The following is a 19,249-nucleotide window of genomic DNA, read 5'->3' on the forward strand; positions in this document are numbered from 1 at the left end:
CAAGCACCACCGGCTTGCAACTCGATCACCTAGTGCCACTCGATGCAACCTCACGATGCAATCGCACTAGAATCGCTCACTCATACAAACGAATGATCACTATCAAGTATATGTGTGATGGAGGGCTCCCAAGCACTCACAAGCATGGACACTAAGTCCCTTGAGGTGCTCCACACCAGCCATGGCCGAGGGCCACTTCTATTTATAGCCCCAAGGGCTAAACTAGCCGTTACCCCTTCACTAGGCAACGGTCGGGCCGACCGGACGCTCCGGTCGTGTTGATCGGACGCTGGACCTCAGCGTCCGGTCGCCCATAGACGACCACGTGTCCCGGTTCCAACAGTCACTTGACCTGACCGGACGCTCCAGCTTCAACTGACCGGACGCTGGACCCTCAGCGTCCGGTCGTTTCCAGTAAGCTCCCAAGCATGACCGGACGCGTCCGGTCGAACGCGATTGGACACAGCCAGCATCCGGTCACTCTCCAGCTACTGCTACACTCCACGTTAGTGCGACCGGACGCAGCCTGCCAGCGTCCGGTGCATTCAGATCCAGTGTCCGGTCAGTTGACCGACGCCAACATCTTCTCCATTCTCTTCACCCTTGCTCAAGTGTGCTAACCACAAGAATTTGCATCCGGCGCAATAGAAAATAGGCATTCCATTGTATAGAACTGCCGCCATCAATCAGCACTCTATCGAACTGAACCTTGTTGATGCAAGGATCGAGGACCAGAGGAAAATGCCCTAGATCAGGTATTGTGGCCCATTGGTCTTTTCTACTGAAGGAGATCTCACGGTGAGGCCAAGGAGGGAGCCGTGGATCAGCGATGAGGTTGTCGGCATTGGCCACGCTCAAGCAAGCGCGGGCGAGCAGCTTGCGCTCTCGCTTGGTCTCGATGGACACTTTGCCCCCAATGATGGTGTGGACGCGATCGATTGGCTTGATGTACTTGTGACGAGGATCTGCGTCTTCATCATCGTTGTCCTCGTTACGCTGCTCCCCTACGTCGTTAGGCTTGTTGGATGTATCCAGAGCCTGTTGACACGTATAGATAGATTTGAGAACGCGGGAATTCTCCATGGTATGGTTTGACTTAGGATGGAGCTAGTAGGGTCCTTTCAATGCTTTGGTGTAGTCTTCTTCATAGTTGCGATGTGCGCCACCTTTTTTAACGGTGTTGACCTCGCTGTCGTCTTCCCGAGCACGCTTGCCCCTGTAATCGTCATGGCGATTACGCCGCTGATTACGCTGGTCGCGGTGGTTGCGGGAACCATTGCGCTGGTTGCGGCGATTAGAATTATCGTTTCGACCACGGTTGCCATGGTAGTCGTCGCGGTGTGGGGGTGGTCAGAGCGTGGAACCCTTGCTGCTTCTTCGACGATTATCTTTTTAGCATCATCGGTGTCCGCATATTTTTTTAGTAGTGGCTAGGAGCGCTGTGACCGATTCAGGTCTCTTGCGGAGGAGCTTGTCCCTTAGGGCATCGTGGAAGCGGAGACCAGTGATGAAAGCTTCGATTGCCTCATTGTCGAAGATTGACGGGACCTTGATGCGCATCTCTGAGAAGCATCGGATGTACTCGCGTAGTGGCTCATCTTTGCGATCTCGAATCTGCTACAGATCATATTTGTTACCGGGCTGCTCGCAAGTAGCAATGAAGTTGTCGATGAAGGCTTGCTTAAGCTCTTGCCAAGAATCAAAGTAGTTCGCCGACAAGCTGACCAGCCATTGGTGGCCTGCATGGCCGATGGCGACTGGGAAGTAATTAGACATGACGTGCTCGTCAGCCATGGCTGATCTGCATGCAGTTTTGTAGAGCATGACCCATAATTCGGGGTTCTCCTTGTCGTCGTACTTCTGAAGTTTTTTGAGCTTGAAGTTCTTGGGCCATATGACTTGGCGAAGGTGTGGAGTAAACTGCTTCAAACTCAGAGGGCCATGGGTAGTATCATATTCCATACGGTGATAGCTTTCGTGGGATGCACGATCGTTGGCTCTTTGGTTAATGCGATCACGCAGATCGCATTCTCCGAGGGAGTGGCGGAGATCGTTATTGCCATCATGATGACCCTGATTGCCACCCTGGTTAACCCTGCGACCGTGGTTATCATGGCGATTGTCGCGGTTGTCTCGGCGGCTGTCATCCTAGTAGTCGTGGCGGTTGTCATCCCGACCACCATTATGACCACCGTTTCTACCTCGACGGTTGTCTGATGGGTCGTTGTTGCACGAGCCACGTTGGTTGGGTGGCTGTGAGCGACTTGAGTACTGGTGGTTGTGGCTTGATTCGATAAAGACGGATGGAGCCTAGGCTTGATTTACAATTTCTGCGGTCTAGGCCATAGCAGCCATCAGGTAAGCTTGTATATCATCACGAACTGCCTAGATTTCTAGGGTATTGGGTAGTCGTTGCATTGTCGCCATAGCAATAGCTACGTTGGTGCTTGGAGTCCTAAAGACCTACTTGTCCCCCACCCTATCAAAGGCATTGTTAAGGTCGCGTGGCTGGACCCTTATGCGTCGTGCCTCCTCTTCTGCCTCGGCTTTGACTTGTCGGTGATTAAACCGATCAATATTGTGTGCCTCGCATGCTAGCCTTTCTTGTTCTGTTTCGCCAACTGCCGGCGGTTCGTCATTACTGACAACATTGATCAAGTCTCCTCGCCTTGGTGGAAAAGATGGGAATCATGGGAAACCCGGGGCATGGTCTGGGATATCCAGATCATATTCAACGCCTTCATTGTCGTGATGCTGGAGCTCGGTGTGGACGGAGGCATTAGATGCGATGCTAGACGAGGAGCTTGAGCCACCCTCTTGAACTGTGTGGACCGATCTTTCTTGATACTCCTCAATCTGGACCATGTTGACGAAGTTGCGCAGGCCGTAGGGCTAGGCCTGGTAGTTCTCCATCGAGGCTTCATACTCGAAGAGCCGGAGACCCATCGCGGGGGCTGGCCGGTGACGAACGGAGCGCCCTTCAGGAGTAGATGTGACCACGAGATCCGTACCGAGTCGTGCAAGATGATTAGCCCGAGCTGGTCGGGTACATCTGTTGTGGGTAGTGGTTACCTGCTCATTAGGTTGACTTTGAATCGAACTTACCAGAGCTAGGGTTTTGGCAAGTTTGGTGCCGACCCGATCGATGGAGTCGAGCAGGTCGGTGTTGTCGATTTGCCTCCCTTTGTAGCGAGGAAGCGGACGACGGGTTGTCGGCGTGGCCGAAGACGATGCTGGTGTAGCCGGAGCCAGATCCAATATGGTCGAAGCCGTAGCCGATGTTGGTGAAGCAGTGGTCGACGCAGATCAAATCCACGCCTCCTCCGTGGTCATGGCGATGAAGTTGTCGGAGCCCATGGTCCAGGTGATCTGGCCGATGGTGAGCATGAGGCCGTTCTGCGTAGCCATGGATTCAGGGATGATGACCATCTTGTTCTTCTAGAGAGCAGTACGCACACCCCAACCTGGCGCGTCACTGTCGACGAAATATGGTCGGCGGTCTACCTAGGGGTATGCCCAAGATAGTAGATTATCGGTAGACAGATGCGCAAGCTACAAACAAGATGGTGACGCAAGACAAACACGAGGTTTTATCCAGGTTCGGCCGTTGTGAAGGCGTAATACCTACGTCCTGTGTCTGATTGTATTGTTGTATGTCAATGAGAGATATTTTTGAGAGGGGTCCCCTGCCCACCTTATATAGTCTAGGGGGCAGGGTTACAGATCTGAAAACTAATCCTAACCGGTTACAATTGCCATAGGTGGCCGGATAAAGATTCCTATTCTAACCGACCAGGATCTTGCTTGATCTCCAAGTCTGTCTTGATTCCTTGTGCGGGACTCCAAGCAGATTGGCCGGGCCGCGCGTCGTCTTTCAGTGGGCCGGGCCCCCTGGTCCGGGCCAACCCAAGCCTAGCCGTAAGGGTACAGGGGTTAATACCCCCACACAAGTTGAGTGGCTAACCCTTTGGGAAATGATTGTGAAAAGCTAACACACATACACATGGTGGTGTACACTTGGTGGTGTTGGCACATTTACAAAGGAGATAAAGTTGGAGTTGATGTGGATCAACTTGGCTAAGAAAACGAGTGAGTCGCGCTGGTCAGAGAGTGACCGGACGCGTCCGGTATGGTGACCGGACACATGGCACCCATTAGCCAATCACACCGGTCTAAACCAAAGTGGATACACAGTGCTGTGTACATTACATTGAGAATAAAGGAGAGTACAAAACACAAACACCACCCACCACACCCTCACCCAAATAAAGTTACAAGTACAATAATGGTTCAGGATTATTCGTCTCCCTCAATTTTCGGGCAGCTCAACATTACAATAAGCTAAATCTGACAAAGAAATTACACGATTACATACCTGTACAAGTTGGGTCCTATAGCCAACAGTATGGTAGCCATTGTGATGCAGCATCCTCTCAGCTGGCTGGTTACCATATCCTACGCAGAGAGCTCTCCTCAGCTTTCTATAGTCAGGGTCACTCTTCCGGCTTTTCCTTGCATGCACATCAGTTGAACCTAAATTTAATAACATTTCAAGTTAACTTATGTGGATCTGTTTTCCCGAGATGACACTATAGGAATCAAAGGACACTTAGGATTAAAAAAAACATGGACAATTTACAGCAATCCCACTAAGTGACAACTGATGACGCAGCAATAAAAAATAATGCCATTTGGCATTTCCAAATATCACATTTCTGTGTGCTTTTTTAATATCTGACAGACTGACCTTGTGCTTACACTTCAGCAACAAGCAAACCTTAGTTGAATGACTAAAAAAACGAGATATATCAGATAACTAAAGTGAGCTCTGGGCATTTAAGGACTAATCATCAGTATTAGTGTATTTCCCTGAGTAATCACTTGTTACATCTCCTTAGTTTCTATTTCCATTTATACAACCTTTTTGTTTTTTTAAGCTGGTATTAGGATCAAGACAAATTAACAAAACCTACAGTTTCCTAGACTCTAATTGACCAACAGAGGGCACCTATGCTACCTAAATGGCAGTTTTGAAGTGCCTTTTTTAGGTAATAATCCTTATAAAACAATATAGGAACTACTACTAATACTATTAGAACAACAACAAAACCTTCTATGGGGTGCATCATTAGTTCAACCTATGAATTTGGTAGAACGACCCCATTCCTCGTGCTTACACTAATTATTAGCTTGCGAGGGATAAAGTTGTGATGGATCAACTCATTCAATTCCACCAACCAAACAAAAATGTAAGGAGTGAGAAGACGATGAATCACCCCCATTCTCACACCAAACACCCTATTAGTCCCCAGTAAGTAGGGGTATACTAGAGTTGAAACCCAACATGAGCCATCAAATATATAGGCCCCGTTCGCTGGTCTGAAACTTGGCTGAAACTGGCTGAAAACACTGTTCCGGCTGAATTGTTGAAAGAGAAAAACACTGTTCCAGCTGAAAAAAGAAGCCGAACAAGTCGAATATGGGGTAAGCCGAACAGGGCCATAGATGGCAACAATAGTGATATTAATAGGGGATTTAAAGCCTATTCATGGTCCAGGCACGTGAAGAAGTATTTTCTACAATCCTATCAAAACTGAAACTACAAATTAGCTTATGAAGAGGAAGCTTAAAACAGTTTCAAAACTAGGCATGCAAGTTTCGCTTCCTCTGGATAAGTGGGTCGACCAAAACTCATTTAATTGGACTAATCCAGATTTCAATGCAACAGAAGTGGGATAAAAATGAACTAGCTAGCTGACGCACTAGTCTCACCACTTGCACTACTCTATCACTGATCTTTGGAAGGGATCTGCTTTATCATTGATTTAAGGATTGAAGATAAAATAAAAGCTAGAGAATTGACCTTTTGCAATTTTTTTAATAATCTGGCATAGTTGGTTCCTCACATCTTTGCTCAATTTCATACTCCGCACCTGCAAAAGATGGACAATATTAATACATATAAGGCGATAAAAATATAATTAATGTCTTCAAAACATATATATTTGATGCAAAAAAGCGATTAACTTGTTTAATAAAGTTGGGCCATTTTCCAGTTTCAAAAAAAAAAGTTGGGCCATTATCCTTCGGTAAATGCAAGCATACAAATATGGTTGCCAGTGTTTTAACCTGCTGCATTCCTGGATTTAAAATTTTAAAGTTCACAATTATTTATGGTAGGTGTAAGTAGTAAATCATAATATGACTGGACAGCTGAAGGAGCATGGGCAAAAGTCACAAACAAGAATACAGTAAAAAGTTATGATAGTAGAATCCTTTCAAAAATGTCCGCCGTTAGGATTTTTCAATGAATTAGGATCTAGGTGAACACATTGCGCTTGTTTTCCGCCTGCGCTTTCCAAACGTGGCCCCTTGGGAATTTTGCGAAGGATCCTCTAAATTGGATCGGGTAAGCTGAGCGAGTGGAGTAATTACCCTCCGGAGTCCATTTCTAGATGATGGAATCCGTGACGCCTTGAGCCAAGTGCACATCTTAGATCCTGATCCAAAGAGAGACAAACTAGAATTTTATGGGACTGATGTAAGACACTAGAATTTTATGGGAATTGGCTAAGGTGTTCCAATGACAGATAATCTAATGTCTTGCATTGCACAAGTCATGTAACTACTACTTCCTCTGCCCCTTCTTAGGAGTTGTTTTAAGTTAGTCTCTTGTAAATTTCACCGAATCTATAGAAAAGAGTGTGAACAATCATGACACCAAATTCGAATGATTAGATACATCATAAAGTATTCATAATGCGCTCACTTAGAATCATAAATTTCGAACTCTTTTTCTATAAATTTGATAAAAAATAAGAAAGTTCAACTCAAAATAATTCTAGAAATTGATTTATTTAGATGCGAATGGAGTAGTAGTCAACCACTAGATGAGAACCACATGTCCACACAGTCTTAGTATGATTATATAGATGTAATTATCTAAAATCAATAAAGCTTTCCTTTTCGTTCTAGCCAAGCGGATGGTATTTAGGATATTATTCATCACAACTCATCACTTATTTATTAGCTTCTATATAATACGAATTATATAATTTATAAGACAGTCAATTATCTTTTTACTACCATGATGACATATGCCAGCATGATATTATTATTAACTAACTAAGCTACTAGCTAGTTTCTCAAGAAGAATGTACTACTAGTAGAGGCAAAAATCAAATGGACTACAGTTTTTAAAAAGAGTAAAGTGCACCAGCGGTCCCTAAACTTGTACCGCTGTGTCATCCCGGTCCCTAAACTCGCAAATCGACCGTTTAGGTCCTCAAACTTGTTCATCCGTGTCATCTCGGTCCCTAAACTTGTTCTGCTGTGTCATCCCGGTCCTTAAACCTGCAAATCGACCGTTTAGGCCCTCAAACTTGTTCAGTTGTGTCATCCCGATCCCTAAACTTGGTTTTGAGTCTCATCCGGATCAAAACAGGGTGAACAAAAAACTTTATATCAAAAAATAATTTATAACTTTTTCATATGAAGTCGAATGAAGACAAACTTTATATCAAAATTGAAGCCCTCGACGCAATCTATGACTTTGTAGTTAAAAAGTTTTTGAATTAAAGCTGTTTAGGGTCTCAAAATATTATTTTATGTTTATAGACTTTGAAATTTAAAATTTAAAATTAAATTTTAGGACACTAAATGACTTCAAACAAAAAAACTTTTCAACTACAAAGTTGTAGATCGTATTGAGAACTATAACTTTCATATAGACCATATCAATATCCAAGATTGTTTGATAATTTTAAATTTCAAATTTCAAAATTCAAATTTTAAAATTATCAAACAATCTTGGATATTGATATGGTCTATATGAAAGTTATATCTCTCAATATGATCTACAACTTTGTAGTTGAAAATTTTTTTGTTTGAAGTCATTTAGTGTCCCAAAATTTAATTTTAAATTTTAAATTTCAAAGTCTATAAATATAAAATAATATTTTGGGACCCTAAACAGCCTTAATTCAGCCATTATTTAGTTCTTCCAAACTCTTGAAAAGTGCACTATGTAAAAAGAAGATTCCCCGTCACATCAAACTTGTGGTACATGCATGGAGTACTAAATGTAGACGAAATCAAAAACTAATTGCACAGTTTGCTTTAACTTTGCGAGATGAATCTTTTGAGCCTAATTAGTCAATGTTTGGACAATAATTCACAAATACAAACGAAATGCTATAGTAGGGAATCTTCACTATGCAAAATTTGCCTTAGTTCACCCTGTTTTGACCCGGATGAGACTCAAAACCAAGTTTAGAGACTGGGATGACACAAGTGAACAAGTTTGAGGACCTCAACGGTCGATTTATAAGTTTAGGGACCGGGATGACACAGCAGAACAAGTTTAGGGACCGAGATGACACGGATGAACAAGTTTGAGAACCTAAACGGTCGATTTGCGAGTTTAGGGACCGGAATGACACAGCGGTAAGTTTAGGGATCGCCGGTGCACTTTACTCTTTTAAAAAAAATCAAATGGACTTGTCAGCGGCAAAATTTCAGATATACTACTCCTACATGTAGTGCTGGATTTGTATGGTGTCCTTCGCCAGCTGCCGGCAATCCAGCTCCTCCTCCTCGACCAGAGCGAGCGCTCAGTTTCTGAGCGATTCTCCGTCCGTCGCGCTGGCATCGCCACCACTCCGATGCCGTCGAGGTCAGCACTTGTCTCTTGAGATCTGCGTGTCTGCCTCTGTGGATGCAAGCATTTAAGGCAGGTATTGAAGGAAATTCAATTTTCTACTACTATTCCCAAGCAACAACCTCCGCGAGGCAGGCTGACTGTGAACCTGCTAGCTAGCTTAGACTAATGGCGTCATTAAAATAGATTATAGAGTTGAGCTCCCAGGTTCGTGCTAATGGTCGATCTGCACATGCTTGTGATGCTTCTAACTAGGAGTAGAACCTGTTGACCTCCACTCCAAGCGAGACTGCGCGCGTCCAACCGGCTGGCGGCAGCTCGGCACGGCAGGCGCGCGCGCATGGCGCCGGAGTGCAGCCGCCGCGACGCTTCCCCCAGCGCGACCCTTCTGATCGTTAGCGTTGCACTCTACACCGTCCTCGCCGCCGCCTCCAGTCCGAAGGCGGTGGCGTCCTCGTCGGCGCTGTCCTCTCGCGCAGCGCCGGAACAGCGGCAGCTGCCCCTGTCCGCTGATCTCACCACGGTATTCATCACCTGCTGATCTCGTGAGTTTACCTTAGCATTCACAGAAAAAAAAAAGTGTTAAGAACTTAGCTAAGCGGACCTTTGTGTGCCAGGACCAGGAGAGGGCAAGAAGGCCGGGGGAGACGCGGAGACCGCTGAGCGTGGAGCAGGAGCTCGACGTGGCGCGAGCTGCGATCCGGTGCACGGCGCAGCGGCACGGTGTTGCCGGCCGAGCAGGCAACGGCAATGTCAGCTCGGCGAACATCTGGTTCGACGCCGGAGTGGAGCATGCTCTCTTGGCCAGCGTCTACCGCAATCCGGCCGCGTTCCACCGGTGAGTGAGTCGTCCATTATTCCGGCACAAATCACACAATGCGAAAGTTGGTTGTCGAGCTGCCTTTGGTGTTACACGTACGGTGCACGCGCAGGAGCTATACGGAGATGGAGAAGCGGTTTCAGAGTGTACGTGTACGAGGAAGGTGAGCCGCCGATCCTGCACGACGGTCCGTGCAAGAACATCTACACCATCGAGGGGCGCTTCATCGAGCAGCTCGAGCTCATGGCGCCGTCGTCGGCAGCTTCGTCGTCGCGGCAGGGCAGCCGCTGGCGTCGGGCGGTCAGTGGCGTCCGGACGTCGGAACCCGCGCGCGCCCACGCCTTCTTCCTGCCGTTCAGCGTCTCCCAGATGGTGCAGTTCGCGTACCGCCCCAACAGCTACGACAAAACCCCTCTCCGCGCCATCGTCGCCGACTACGTCCGCGTCGTCGCGTCCAACCGCTCCGCCGGCGCCGACCACTTCATGCTCGCCTGCCACGATTGGGTCAGTGTCGCCGCCAGCCCGCTAGCTACGAAATCTTGGCATCTTGCTCGATCGACGCAAACGGCCGGTTTGACGAACATTTTACTGGATCTTACTTGCGGTGGCTGCATATATGCACAGGGTCCTGCGCAATGTTTTAAATAGCGGGCTAAGACGTTTAGCGGTATATCTCTAAAATAGCTAATAGCGGAGCTATATCAGACTATAGCGGGATATAGCGGCTAAATTGTATATGAACGCAAATAGCAGCACCCTGCCTCTAAAGGCTAGCGGGAGATTTAAACTATGGTCCTGCGGCGTCGAGGGGGCACCCGGAGCTGTACGCGAACGGCATCCGCGCGCTCTGCAACGCCAAAACCTCGGAGGGCTTCCGGCCGGGGCAGGACGTGAGCGTGCCGGACATTAACCTCTACGAAGGAGAGATGCCGCGGGAGCTCCTGGCGCCGGCGGCGCCAGGGGTGACGTCGCGTCTGTTCCTCGCCTTCTTCGCCGGCGGCCGGCACGGGCACATCCGCGACCTCCTGCTCCGGCACTGGAAGGACCGTGACCCGGATGTGTTCCCGGTGTACGAGCACAGGCATGACGATGCGCTCGACTACTACTCGTTCATGCGGCGCGCGCGCTTCTGCCTGTGCCCGAGCGGGTTCCAGGTGGCGAGCCCGCGCGTGGTCGAGGCCATCCACGCCGAGTGCGTGCCGGTGATCCTGTCCGACGGGTACGCGCTGCCCTTCGCCGACGTGCTGCGGTGGGAGGCGTTCTCGGTGGCGGTGCCGGTTGCCGACATCCCCAGGCTGAGGAAGATGCTGGAGCGGATACCGGCGCTGGAGGTGGAGAGGCTCCAGCAGGGGGTGCGCCTGGTGAAGCGGCACCTCTTGCTGAACCAACCGCCACAAAGGCTGGACATGTTTAACATGATCCTGCATTCCGTATGGCTCAGGAGGCTTAACCTCAGGCTGGATCGCTGAGTTTTTCAACTTGCAAATGTGGGAGTTGCTGTATTTTTGGTGTTTGAGAATTTAACACTTTTTAGGGGACGGGTTGCAAGTTGCAACGTAGAAATCGTGCCATTTGAAACATCGAGGAACAATGCCTACAAATGAGAGCTGCAACATCATGCATGTTCCATTCAACTACAACAAGGAGCAAATCTGCAACATGCAAGAACAACATTGAGTTCCGAGAGAGAATATCTAAAATATTGAATAAGTCCCGGATCAGTGAAAATTTCCAGGCAGCTGAAATATATAGGAGGTGCAGCATGTCTCTTGGCTTATGAATGGGCAGCCTATGTGTGATGGACCGGAAGTAGTGGAGGATAGACAAGTAGGCTTGGACTAAAGAACCAAGAGGCCAAGGACAGACCATGGGCGGCTGGCATCGAGCACAAGAAGAGAAAGAGTACATGAGTGATGATGATGATGTCATCGATAAAATCAAGGACGAGGTTGGACCAAGTCACAGCGAGGTGTCGCTGGACATGAAGGCCAAACACACATCAAGATCGTTAGTCGCACCTTGCGAGGCGTGCACGAGGGTTTGCCGATTTGATCCTCAAAACCAGTGATGGATGGTTTTGTGGTTCGGGCCTCAAAACTATCAGTAGTGGGTTTGATCAGTTTAGGCCTCAAAACTTAAAAGTGATGGATCGATGGACACATGGTGGCATCTCAAAGCTTGCCTCGAGGCGAAGCAAAGTTGAGATCGGATGATGAAGGAAGAGTTGGACCGTTTTACCCCTCTAGGTATTTGGGATGAGTACTTCATGTAAGGGAAATTTAAGAAATATCCAAATGTGTATATATGAGAGATGGTTGGTTGTGAGAGCACAACTTGGAGGGATTAGAAGGATTTGGCTCTCATTTGTTATCAGGGGCGAAGCCCAGTAAGGCCCAGTGGGTGCAGATGAACCCCCCTCCCCCTAAAAAACATCAGTGCTTACCCCCACATCTTGGCCCTTTATGCACCCCCCCCTTGGCCCAACAAGCTGCATCCCCCCAGCAGGCAGCAGCCCAACAGTCTAGGCGTCCAGCGCGCGTCCAGGCCGCTACGTCAGCAGCCCAGCACGGCAACACCACAGACACGCGCTGTTTCCTCTCCCTGACGATCTGACGATAGCCTGCCTCACGATCTGACTCCAGCGCCCTTTCCCCTCCCTCATGATCTGACAGAAGCCTGTGCCACCGCCCGCTGTCACTGGCAGGCGATCCTCGCCTCTCCGCGCCAGGCGCCACCGCGTGACCGCGGTAAAAAATGGCCAGCGTCCCAGACTCCTAGCGCCAGTGCGCGTGTCAGCGTGTGCCGTGTGCCCACTCCCAGCCGTCCCCTTCTCTACAGGTCAGAACGAATCTTTTTATTATAAGCACCGGTCAAGTGCTGTCCAGGTCCGATTGGTGATGCTTTAGGGGCCACTGATTAGCAGAAGCAAGGTATTCACTTATTCTTTCTTAATTAATCTGATTTGTTATATATATAATCGAAAGTTCTAATGATTGGGTATTCTTTTTCATACAATCATTTTAATGGAACGATTTTACTCCACAGATCAATTAATGAAACGATTTTACAAAAGGAAAGCACCAGAGCCGGATAGTGGCAATAATGCTAGAAATTCACGTTTGGATGATATCAACTGGGAGGAGGAGATTAAGTCTGATCTAGGATTAAGGAAACAAATTGATGATTATCATTCTAATGTTAGAGAGAGGGTGAGAAGAAAGTACTTAGAGAATGGGCCTTGCCAACCTCGCACAGTTCATTTTCCTGTGACAGATATTAGAGGAATTCCAAGAAGGTTTGTTCCAGAATGGTTCGATGAGTTTGGAGGTTGGCTTGAATATAGTGAGTCCAAAGACAAAGCATATTGCTTTTATTGTTTCTTATTTAGAGAAAAGAAGGATGGCGGATATGAAGCATTTGTTAAAAATGGTTGGAATGTCTATCATAGAAAGGAAAGGCTACAAAATCATGTTGGTAATGTCGGTGGCTCACACTATCTGGCAATGAAGAAATGTGATGATCTCTTACAAACAAAACAACACATTGATGTTGCTTTCCGTGATGTGAGTGAATCTGCTAAGAAGGACTATTTTACTCGTTTGAATGGGTCTATTGATGTTGCTAGAATATTAGCGACGCAAGGATTGCCGTTTCGGGGCCACGACGAGTCGAAGAAGTCCTTAAATAAAGGGAACTTCACGGAATTTTGTAATTTTGCAGAGGAGCAAAATCCGACCTTAAGAAAGGCAGTAGATAAAAAGAATTCGGATAACAGCCTTTTGATTGCTCCTGAAATACAAAGGGATATTGTGCATTGTTTTACAAAGGAAGTGCTACACTCTATTCTAGAAGAAATTGGGGATGATGTTTTTTTGCTTGCTAGTTGATGAGTCGAGAGATGTTTCTTGGAAAGAACAAATGGCAGTGGTCTTAAGATATGTAGATAAATGTGGAATTGTTAAAGAGAGATTTGTTGGTCTTGTTCATGTGAAAGAAACAAATTCTGCAAGTCTCAAGTCTACTATTGATGCATTATTTGCTGATCTTAAGTTAAGCCTAAAGTAAGTTAGAGGCCAAGGATATGATGGTGCTAGCAATATGCGAGATGAGTTCAACGGTTTGCGATCATTGATCATGAAAGAAAATAGTTCAGCTTATTATGTTCACTGTTTTGCTCACCAACTTCAATTAGTCCTTGTGCCCATTGCGAGAAAGCATAAAGGGGTTAGTGAATTTTTTACTATGATTTCTATGTTATTGAATGTGGTGGGTGGATCATCTAAGAGAAGGGACATGATTAGAGATATTAATCTTGAAGAAATGAGTAAAGCATTAGGCTACGGGCAACTTCAGACTGGGACATGGTTAAATCGAGAGCAAAGTCTTCAAAGACCTGGAGATATTCGTTGGAGTTCCCATTATAAATCTCTCAAAAGTTTGGTTGACATGTTTCCTACAATAGTCAAGGTACTAGAAATTGTGGAAAAGATAAAAAGGATTGGAAAATTAGAGATCAAGCATCAAACCTTCTACGATACTTCCAGTCTTTTGACTTTGTCTTCTATTTGCATCTCATGTTGACTATATTAGGAATCACAAATACCTTGTCATTAGCATTGCAACGGAAGGATCCGGACATAGTGAATGCTATTAAATGTATGAAAGCAACGAAGTGCCAATTGGATGAACTTAGAAAAGAAAAGTGGGTGAAACTATTAGATGATGTGCATGGATTTTGTGACAAGAATGATATTTGCAAATTGGAAATGGAAGATGAATATATTGATCCAAAGAAGTGGAGGCATAAATCTAGAATTACAAACAAGCATTATTATCAAGTAGATTGTTTTAATGATGTTATTGATTGGCTACTTCAAGAGCTTGACAGCCGCTTCAATGAGACAAGCTCTCAATTGCTCGTTTGCTCAGTAGCTTTTAGTCCAAGAGACTCATTCCATGATTTTAGTATAGAAAATTTGATGAGCCTAGCGAAGCTTTATCCACATGATTTTGATTCTGGGAATTTGAGGGATCTTAACCACGAGCTTGGCCTCTACATATATGATGTGAGAGATGATGAAAGGTTCTCCAACCTACAAACTATTGCCGAGCTTTCTCAAACAATGGTGAAGACTAGAAAACACGAACGTTATCAAATGGTTTACCGACTTTTGAAGCTTGTGCTAGTGCTACCTGTTGCTACTGCTACAGTTGAGAGGTGTTTCTCAGCCATGAAAATTGTGAAAACAGAATTGCGCAATCGCATTGGTGATATATATATGAGCAATAGCCTTATTTGCTATGTGAAGAAAGAAGAGCTGTTGAAAGTCACTAATGAGGCCGTGGTTCGTCGCTTCATGAAAATGCAAGGTCGTAGATTTGATGATGAAGGTTAAAGGTAATATTTGTGTTTTTTTCATTGGTTCATTTTTTGGTCTTAAAATATTGTTCGTGGAATTCTTCGGTTTGGTAATTATATTTTATCACTTCTTTATTCTTGCACCCCCCTCCATTTCGCTCTAGCTTCGCCACTGTTTGTTATGTTGAGAGTCTTTGCTTATATAGATCTAGATAGAGGAAGAGTGGAGAGGCTCTTTCATTTGAGATTTTTGTCATCCAAACTTTGAGATTTTGCGCGCCTTTGAGCTATATTGCTTACTCCTCATAGCGCTTTGCCATCCCTAGAACTTGCAAGTGCTTTGTGTTCTACTTGAGAAACTTTCTAGGATGGCATTCATGCTTTGGAGTTTGTGTTTGAATTGGTACCAAGTGCTTTTAAGTTTATCCATAAATTGGTATCAAGTGCTTTTGTATTATCGCTTCCACTCAATGGAGTCCTTTTGGTTGATTCCAAGGATTTGTTTGAACCCTCCTAAGCACTTCTTGATCTTGAGCCGAATCTTATCTCTTTTAGCATTGCTTTTACATCTTGTATGATATTCATATGAGCACCTTGCATTTAGTTGAGTTTCCTTGTATAACCTTAGCATTTTCTTGTGCTAAGAGTGGATGTGTGCTTTGTGTAGCATAAAAGTGTAGTAAGATGTGCAAGATTAGTCTCATTTTGATGCTTTGACGTAAAATCTTTGAGCAACGCTTATTTTGAAAATTGAACATATGCTTCTAACGATATAACTTGAGTAGATACTTAGCATGTGTAGGGCTTGTATTAAGGCTAGTTCTATGATAAGTTTATGCCTGGCATGCTTGTTCTTATTGTTTGGGTCAAATACTTTTTGCCATTGCAAATGTTAAGCCCATGATAGACCCTTGGGAGAGCTAGTCTCTTTTGTGTCACAAAGACATAACCTGTGCTAAAATGCGAATAGCTTTGTGATTAACATAATCTTTCACCCCATGGTTGCTTAATCCTCTCATGACCAAGGTAATTTGTGCTAAATTGTGATCAATACATATGCTTACTTGCTTCATGTTGCTTGCCAAATAAGTGGGCATATGGTTGTGAGAAGTCAACTTGAATATGGAATATAACAAGGCTTGGATCCATATGCAGGGCGTTTGCAATGACCTTCGAATGAGAATGTGTTGCCTAGTTTAGGCTTATCATAGCACTAGTGATAACTGATCCTCGTACTATTCATGACTAGCTACTTACTCTTGAGGTGAACATTTTTTTTGCATAATCTTGAAAGCTTGATAAAATGCTTTCACTCTTAGTGCTTGTGACGTAGTATCACTTAGATAATTTTGAGGCTCACATTCACACTCTCTTATCGTTATTGCGGTCTTTCATAAATCAATGTCTAAAACATCAGAAAACAACGTCGGCAATGTGATATAATTCAAAAACAAAATCACACTACTACGCCGGTATTGTGGATATAGTAATGTAAATTTTGTGTTGTCAACGATATAGAGTTTTAGACATCGATTGACCAAGTTTCAAAAATTAATTAAGAAAAAGTAGTTGGGTGTGTGGAAAAGATTTATCTAATTAATACGTCTCTATCTTTTTTTATACTTACTAGTAGAATAGAAAAAACAATATATCTGTAGTGAACATGCAAATTCTATCTGTAGTCATAAATGTTATGTACACAGCAGTAGACTCGCTGTAAACTGGTCAATAGGAACTGACTGGAGTGAGCTCGGTCATAAGCAAAACCCAAGAGAAACATCTCAAAACATGGTGCATCGGTCTCTGGGGCAGTCGACGCCGGAGCTGGCCTCCGGGTTCCTACCGCCGCCGCCGAGCCCGTATGTTCTGAGGGAGGATGGCCTCCTCGGTGGTGGCCCGACGCCCGAGAGCGAGCTGGCCTTCCCCATTGTGGATGTGCAGGTGCAGCGCCTGCCACCTGGGCGAACGTGAAGACATCGAGGAGGCCGCCAAGCTTCGCGCGCCGGCGCTCGAGCCACGGGGCCTTTTCGCGGTACGCATGTCTCGCCGCCGGAGTGGCAGCTGCTGCGGGGCTTCCCTCCGTGCAGCCTTCTTGACCCTTACCGTTGCGCTTTCCACCGTCCTCGGCAACTGCTCCGTCGACGTCTCCAGCTCGAATGAGCTGTTCGCCTCTTCTTCTTCGTCGACGGCATTTTCTCGGCCTGCGCGGGCAGAGCAGCTGCTCGTCTCTTCTTCTCTCACCACGGTGTGTATGCAAACCGAAGCTGCTGCTACACATCGCTATGATTTTTTTTTTTTTTGGTTTCCTTGCCTTTACGGTACTACGTGCCCGTGAGGCAGGAGAGGACCAGGAGGATACCGCTGATGAGCGTGGAGCAGGAGCTTGACGCGGCACGGGCCGCGATACAGCGATCGGCGCGGCGTCGGCGGCGGGTTGATCCCGGCCGTGGCGGTGGCAACGTAACCACGGCGGACACGTGGTTCGACGCTGGAGTGGAGCATGCTCTCGTGGCCAGCGTCTACCGCAACCCGGCCGCGTTCCACCGGTGAGTCGACGTTGACCCAAACCCAACACGGAACGAAACGATAGCCATTTGATTTCACGAGTACGTACGGTGATTGGGAGGCACAGGAGCTATAGAGAAATGGAGAAGCGGTTCAAGGTGTACGTGTACGAGGAAGGCGAGCCGCCGATCCTGCACGCCGGCCCGTGCAAGAACATCTACACCATCGAGGGCCGCTTCATCGAGCAGTTGGAGCTCATGGCGCCGCCGCAAGGAGGCCGTCGTGGCGGCGGTGCGCGCAGCGGCGTGCGCACGTCGGACCCGGCGCGCGCCCACGCCTTCTTCCTGCCGTTCAGCGTCTCCAAGATGGTGCAGTTCGCGTACCGCCCCAACACCTACGACACAACCCCTCTCCGTGCCATCGTCGCCGACTACGTCCGCGTCGTCGCGTCACGGCACCCCTACTGGAACCGCTCCGCCGGCGCCGACCACTTCATGCTCTCCTGCCACGACTGGGTCAGTGTGGTGGCCGGAGGCTACGAAATCTTGCTGGATCGAACATTTTACTGACCCTCTGCGTCTGCGGGATGCATGCATAGGGCCCTGAGGCGTCGAGGGGGCACCCGGAGCTGCACGCGAACGGCATCCGCGCGCTCTGCAACGCCAACACCTCGGAGGGCTTCCGGCCGGGGCAGGACGTGAGCGTGCCGGAGATCAACCTCTACACGGGCGACATGCCGCGGCAGCTCCTGGCGCCGGCGCCCCCTCTGGCGTCGCGCCCGTTCCTGGCCTTCTTCGCCGGCGGTCGGCATGGGCACGCCCGCGACCTGCTGCTCCGGCACTGGAAGGGCCGCGACCCGGACGTGTTCCCGGTGTACGAGCACAGCCACGGGCAGAAGGACGGGCCGCTCGACTACTACACCTCCATGCGGCGCGCGCGCTTCTGCCTGTGCCCGAGCGGGTACGAGGTGGCGAGCCCGCGCGTGGTGGAGGCCATGTACGCCGAGTGCGTGCCGGTGATCCTGTCCAACGGGTACGCGCTGCCCTTCGCCGACGTGCTGCAGTGGGAGGCGTTCTCGGTGGCGGTGCCGGTCGCCGACATCCCCAGGCTGAGGGAGGTGCTGGAGCGGATACCGGCGCCGGAGGTGGAGAGGCTCCAGCGAGGGGTGCGCCTGGTGAAGCGCCACTTCATGCTGCACCAGCCGCCGGAGAGGCTGGACATGTTTCACATGATCATGCATTCTGTCTGGCTCAGGAGGCTTAACCTCAGGCTGGATCGCTAATAGTAAAGGTCCTTCAACACAGGAAGTAGTATTTGTTTCTTACACAAGAGAAGTACAATGACAAATGCAATAAGCTCAATTTCTTTACTAATTGCGTCGTGCACGACACAATAGGTTGCAAAAGTATCGACTGAATTGCATGCACAGGACCAACCAAGTGTCACCCTGTCCGTCTGTCCCTAAGTAACAATGTGGTAAGAACTTTATATGAGCAAAACAGGACATTCAGATTCAGGTCAAACAAAAACATATGCCAGGTTGCCAATTATGTATAGGCCTCTTATATATAGAAAACATTGTAGTGATTCAGCAAGCTAAAAGCGACAACATAGCAACAGGTATTTGGAACGTAACTACAGAACACTTCGATTGTCGCCCATAGCAAAGAACCACCCCGCAAGAGCAGGTCAGATAAGCATTGATGCTTATTGTCACATGACACAGCACACAAGTGCACAGCCTCAACTCTTGAACTGTTCGCGGGCATATTTCAGGTCTCTTCACATCCATGCCTTTGTTTACACCTATCAGTACGTGTGCAAAACCATACAATAAGACCGTGGCCGGTTGTTATCGGATTCACCTCAATTCATATGTGTTGAGGTGGATTGTGGTGGAATTTAG

The 19,249-nt window shown here is 47.3% G+C and overlaps 1 protein-coding gene and 2 pseudogenes across 1 annotated transcript; all 3 read left to right on the top strand.

Moving 5' to 3' along the window:
* The first annotated feature begins 8,999 nt into the window (after window positions 1–8,999).
* On the top strand, window positions 9,000–10,948 carry LOC136523181 (probable glycosyltransferase At5g25310; annotated as a pseudogene).
* Window positions 10,949–11,346: 398 nt separating this feature from the next.
* LOC136523182 (uncharacterized) lies at window positions 11,347–14,875 on the top strand (annotated as a pseudogene).
* Window positions 14,876–16,626: 1,751 nt separating this feature from the next.
* On the top strand, window positions 16,627–18,625 carry LOC136523183 (probable glycosyltransferase At5g25310). Its single transcript, XM_066516954.1, has 5 exons — window positions 16,627–16,697; window positions 16,780–17,083; window positions 17,179–17,384; window positions 17,471–17,858; window positions 17,942–18,625. The coding sequence occupies exons 1-5, from the start codon at window positions 16,627–16,629 to the stop codon at window positions 18,623–18,625; spliced, it is 1,653 nt and encodes a 550-aa protein (XP_066373051.1).
* The last annotated feature ends 624 nt before the right edge of the window (window positions 18,626–19,249 follow it).

Source organism: Miscanthus floridulus, chromosome 18, assembly GCF_019320115.1.
Source record: "Miscanthus floridulus cultivar M001 chromosome 18, ASM1932011v1, whole genome shotgun sequence".
Classification (NCBI taxonomy): domain Eukaryota; kingdom Viridiplantae; phylum Streptophyta; class Magnoliopsida; order Poales; family Poaceae; genus Miscanthus; species Miscanthus floridulus.

Excerpts from the sequence above, each read along its gene's own strand:
- LOC136523183 (XM_066516954.1), top strand. The coding sequence starts at position 16,627 with ATGGTGCATCGGTCTCTGGGGCAGTCGACGCCGGAGCTGGCCTCCGGG. Across the intron at positions 16,698-16,779 it reads CTACCGCCGCCGCCGAGCCC|GTGCAGCGCCTGCCACCTGG; the intron begins GTATGTTCTGAG and ends GTGGATGTGCAG. Across the intron at positions 17,385-17,470 it reads AACCCGGCCGCGTTCCACCG|GAGCTATAGAGAAATGGAGA; the intron begins GTGAGTCGACGT and ends TGGGAGGCACAG.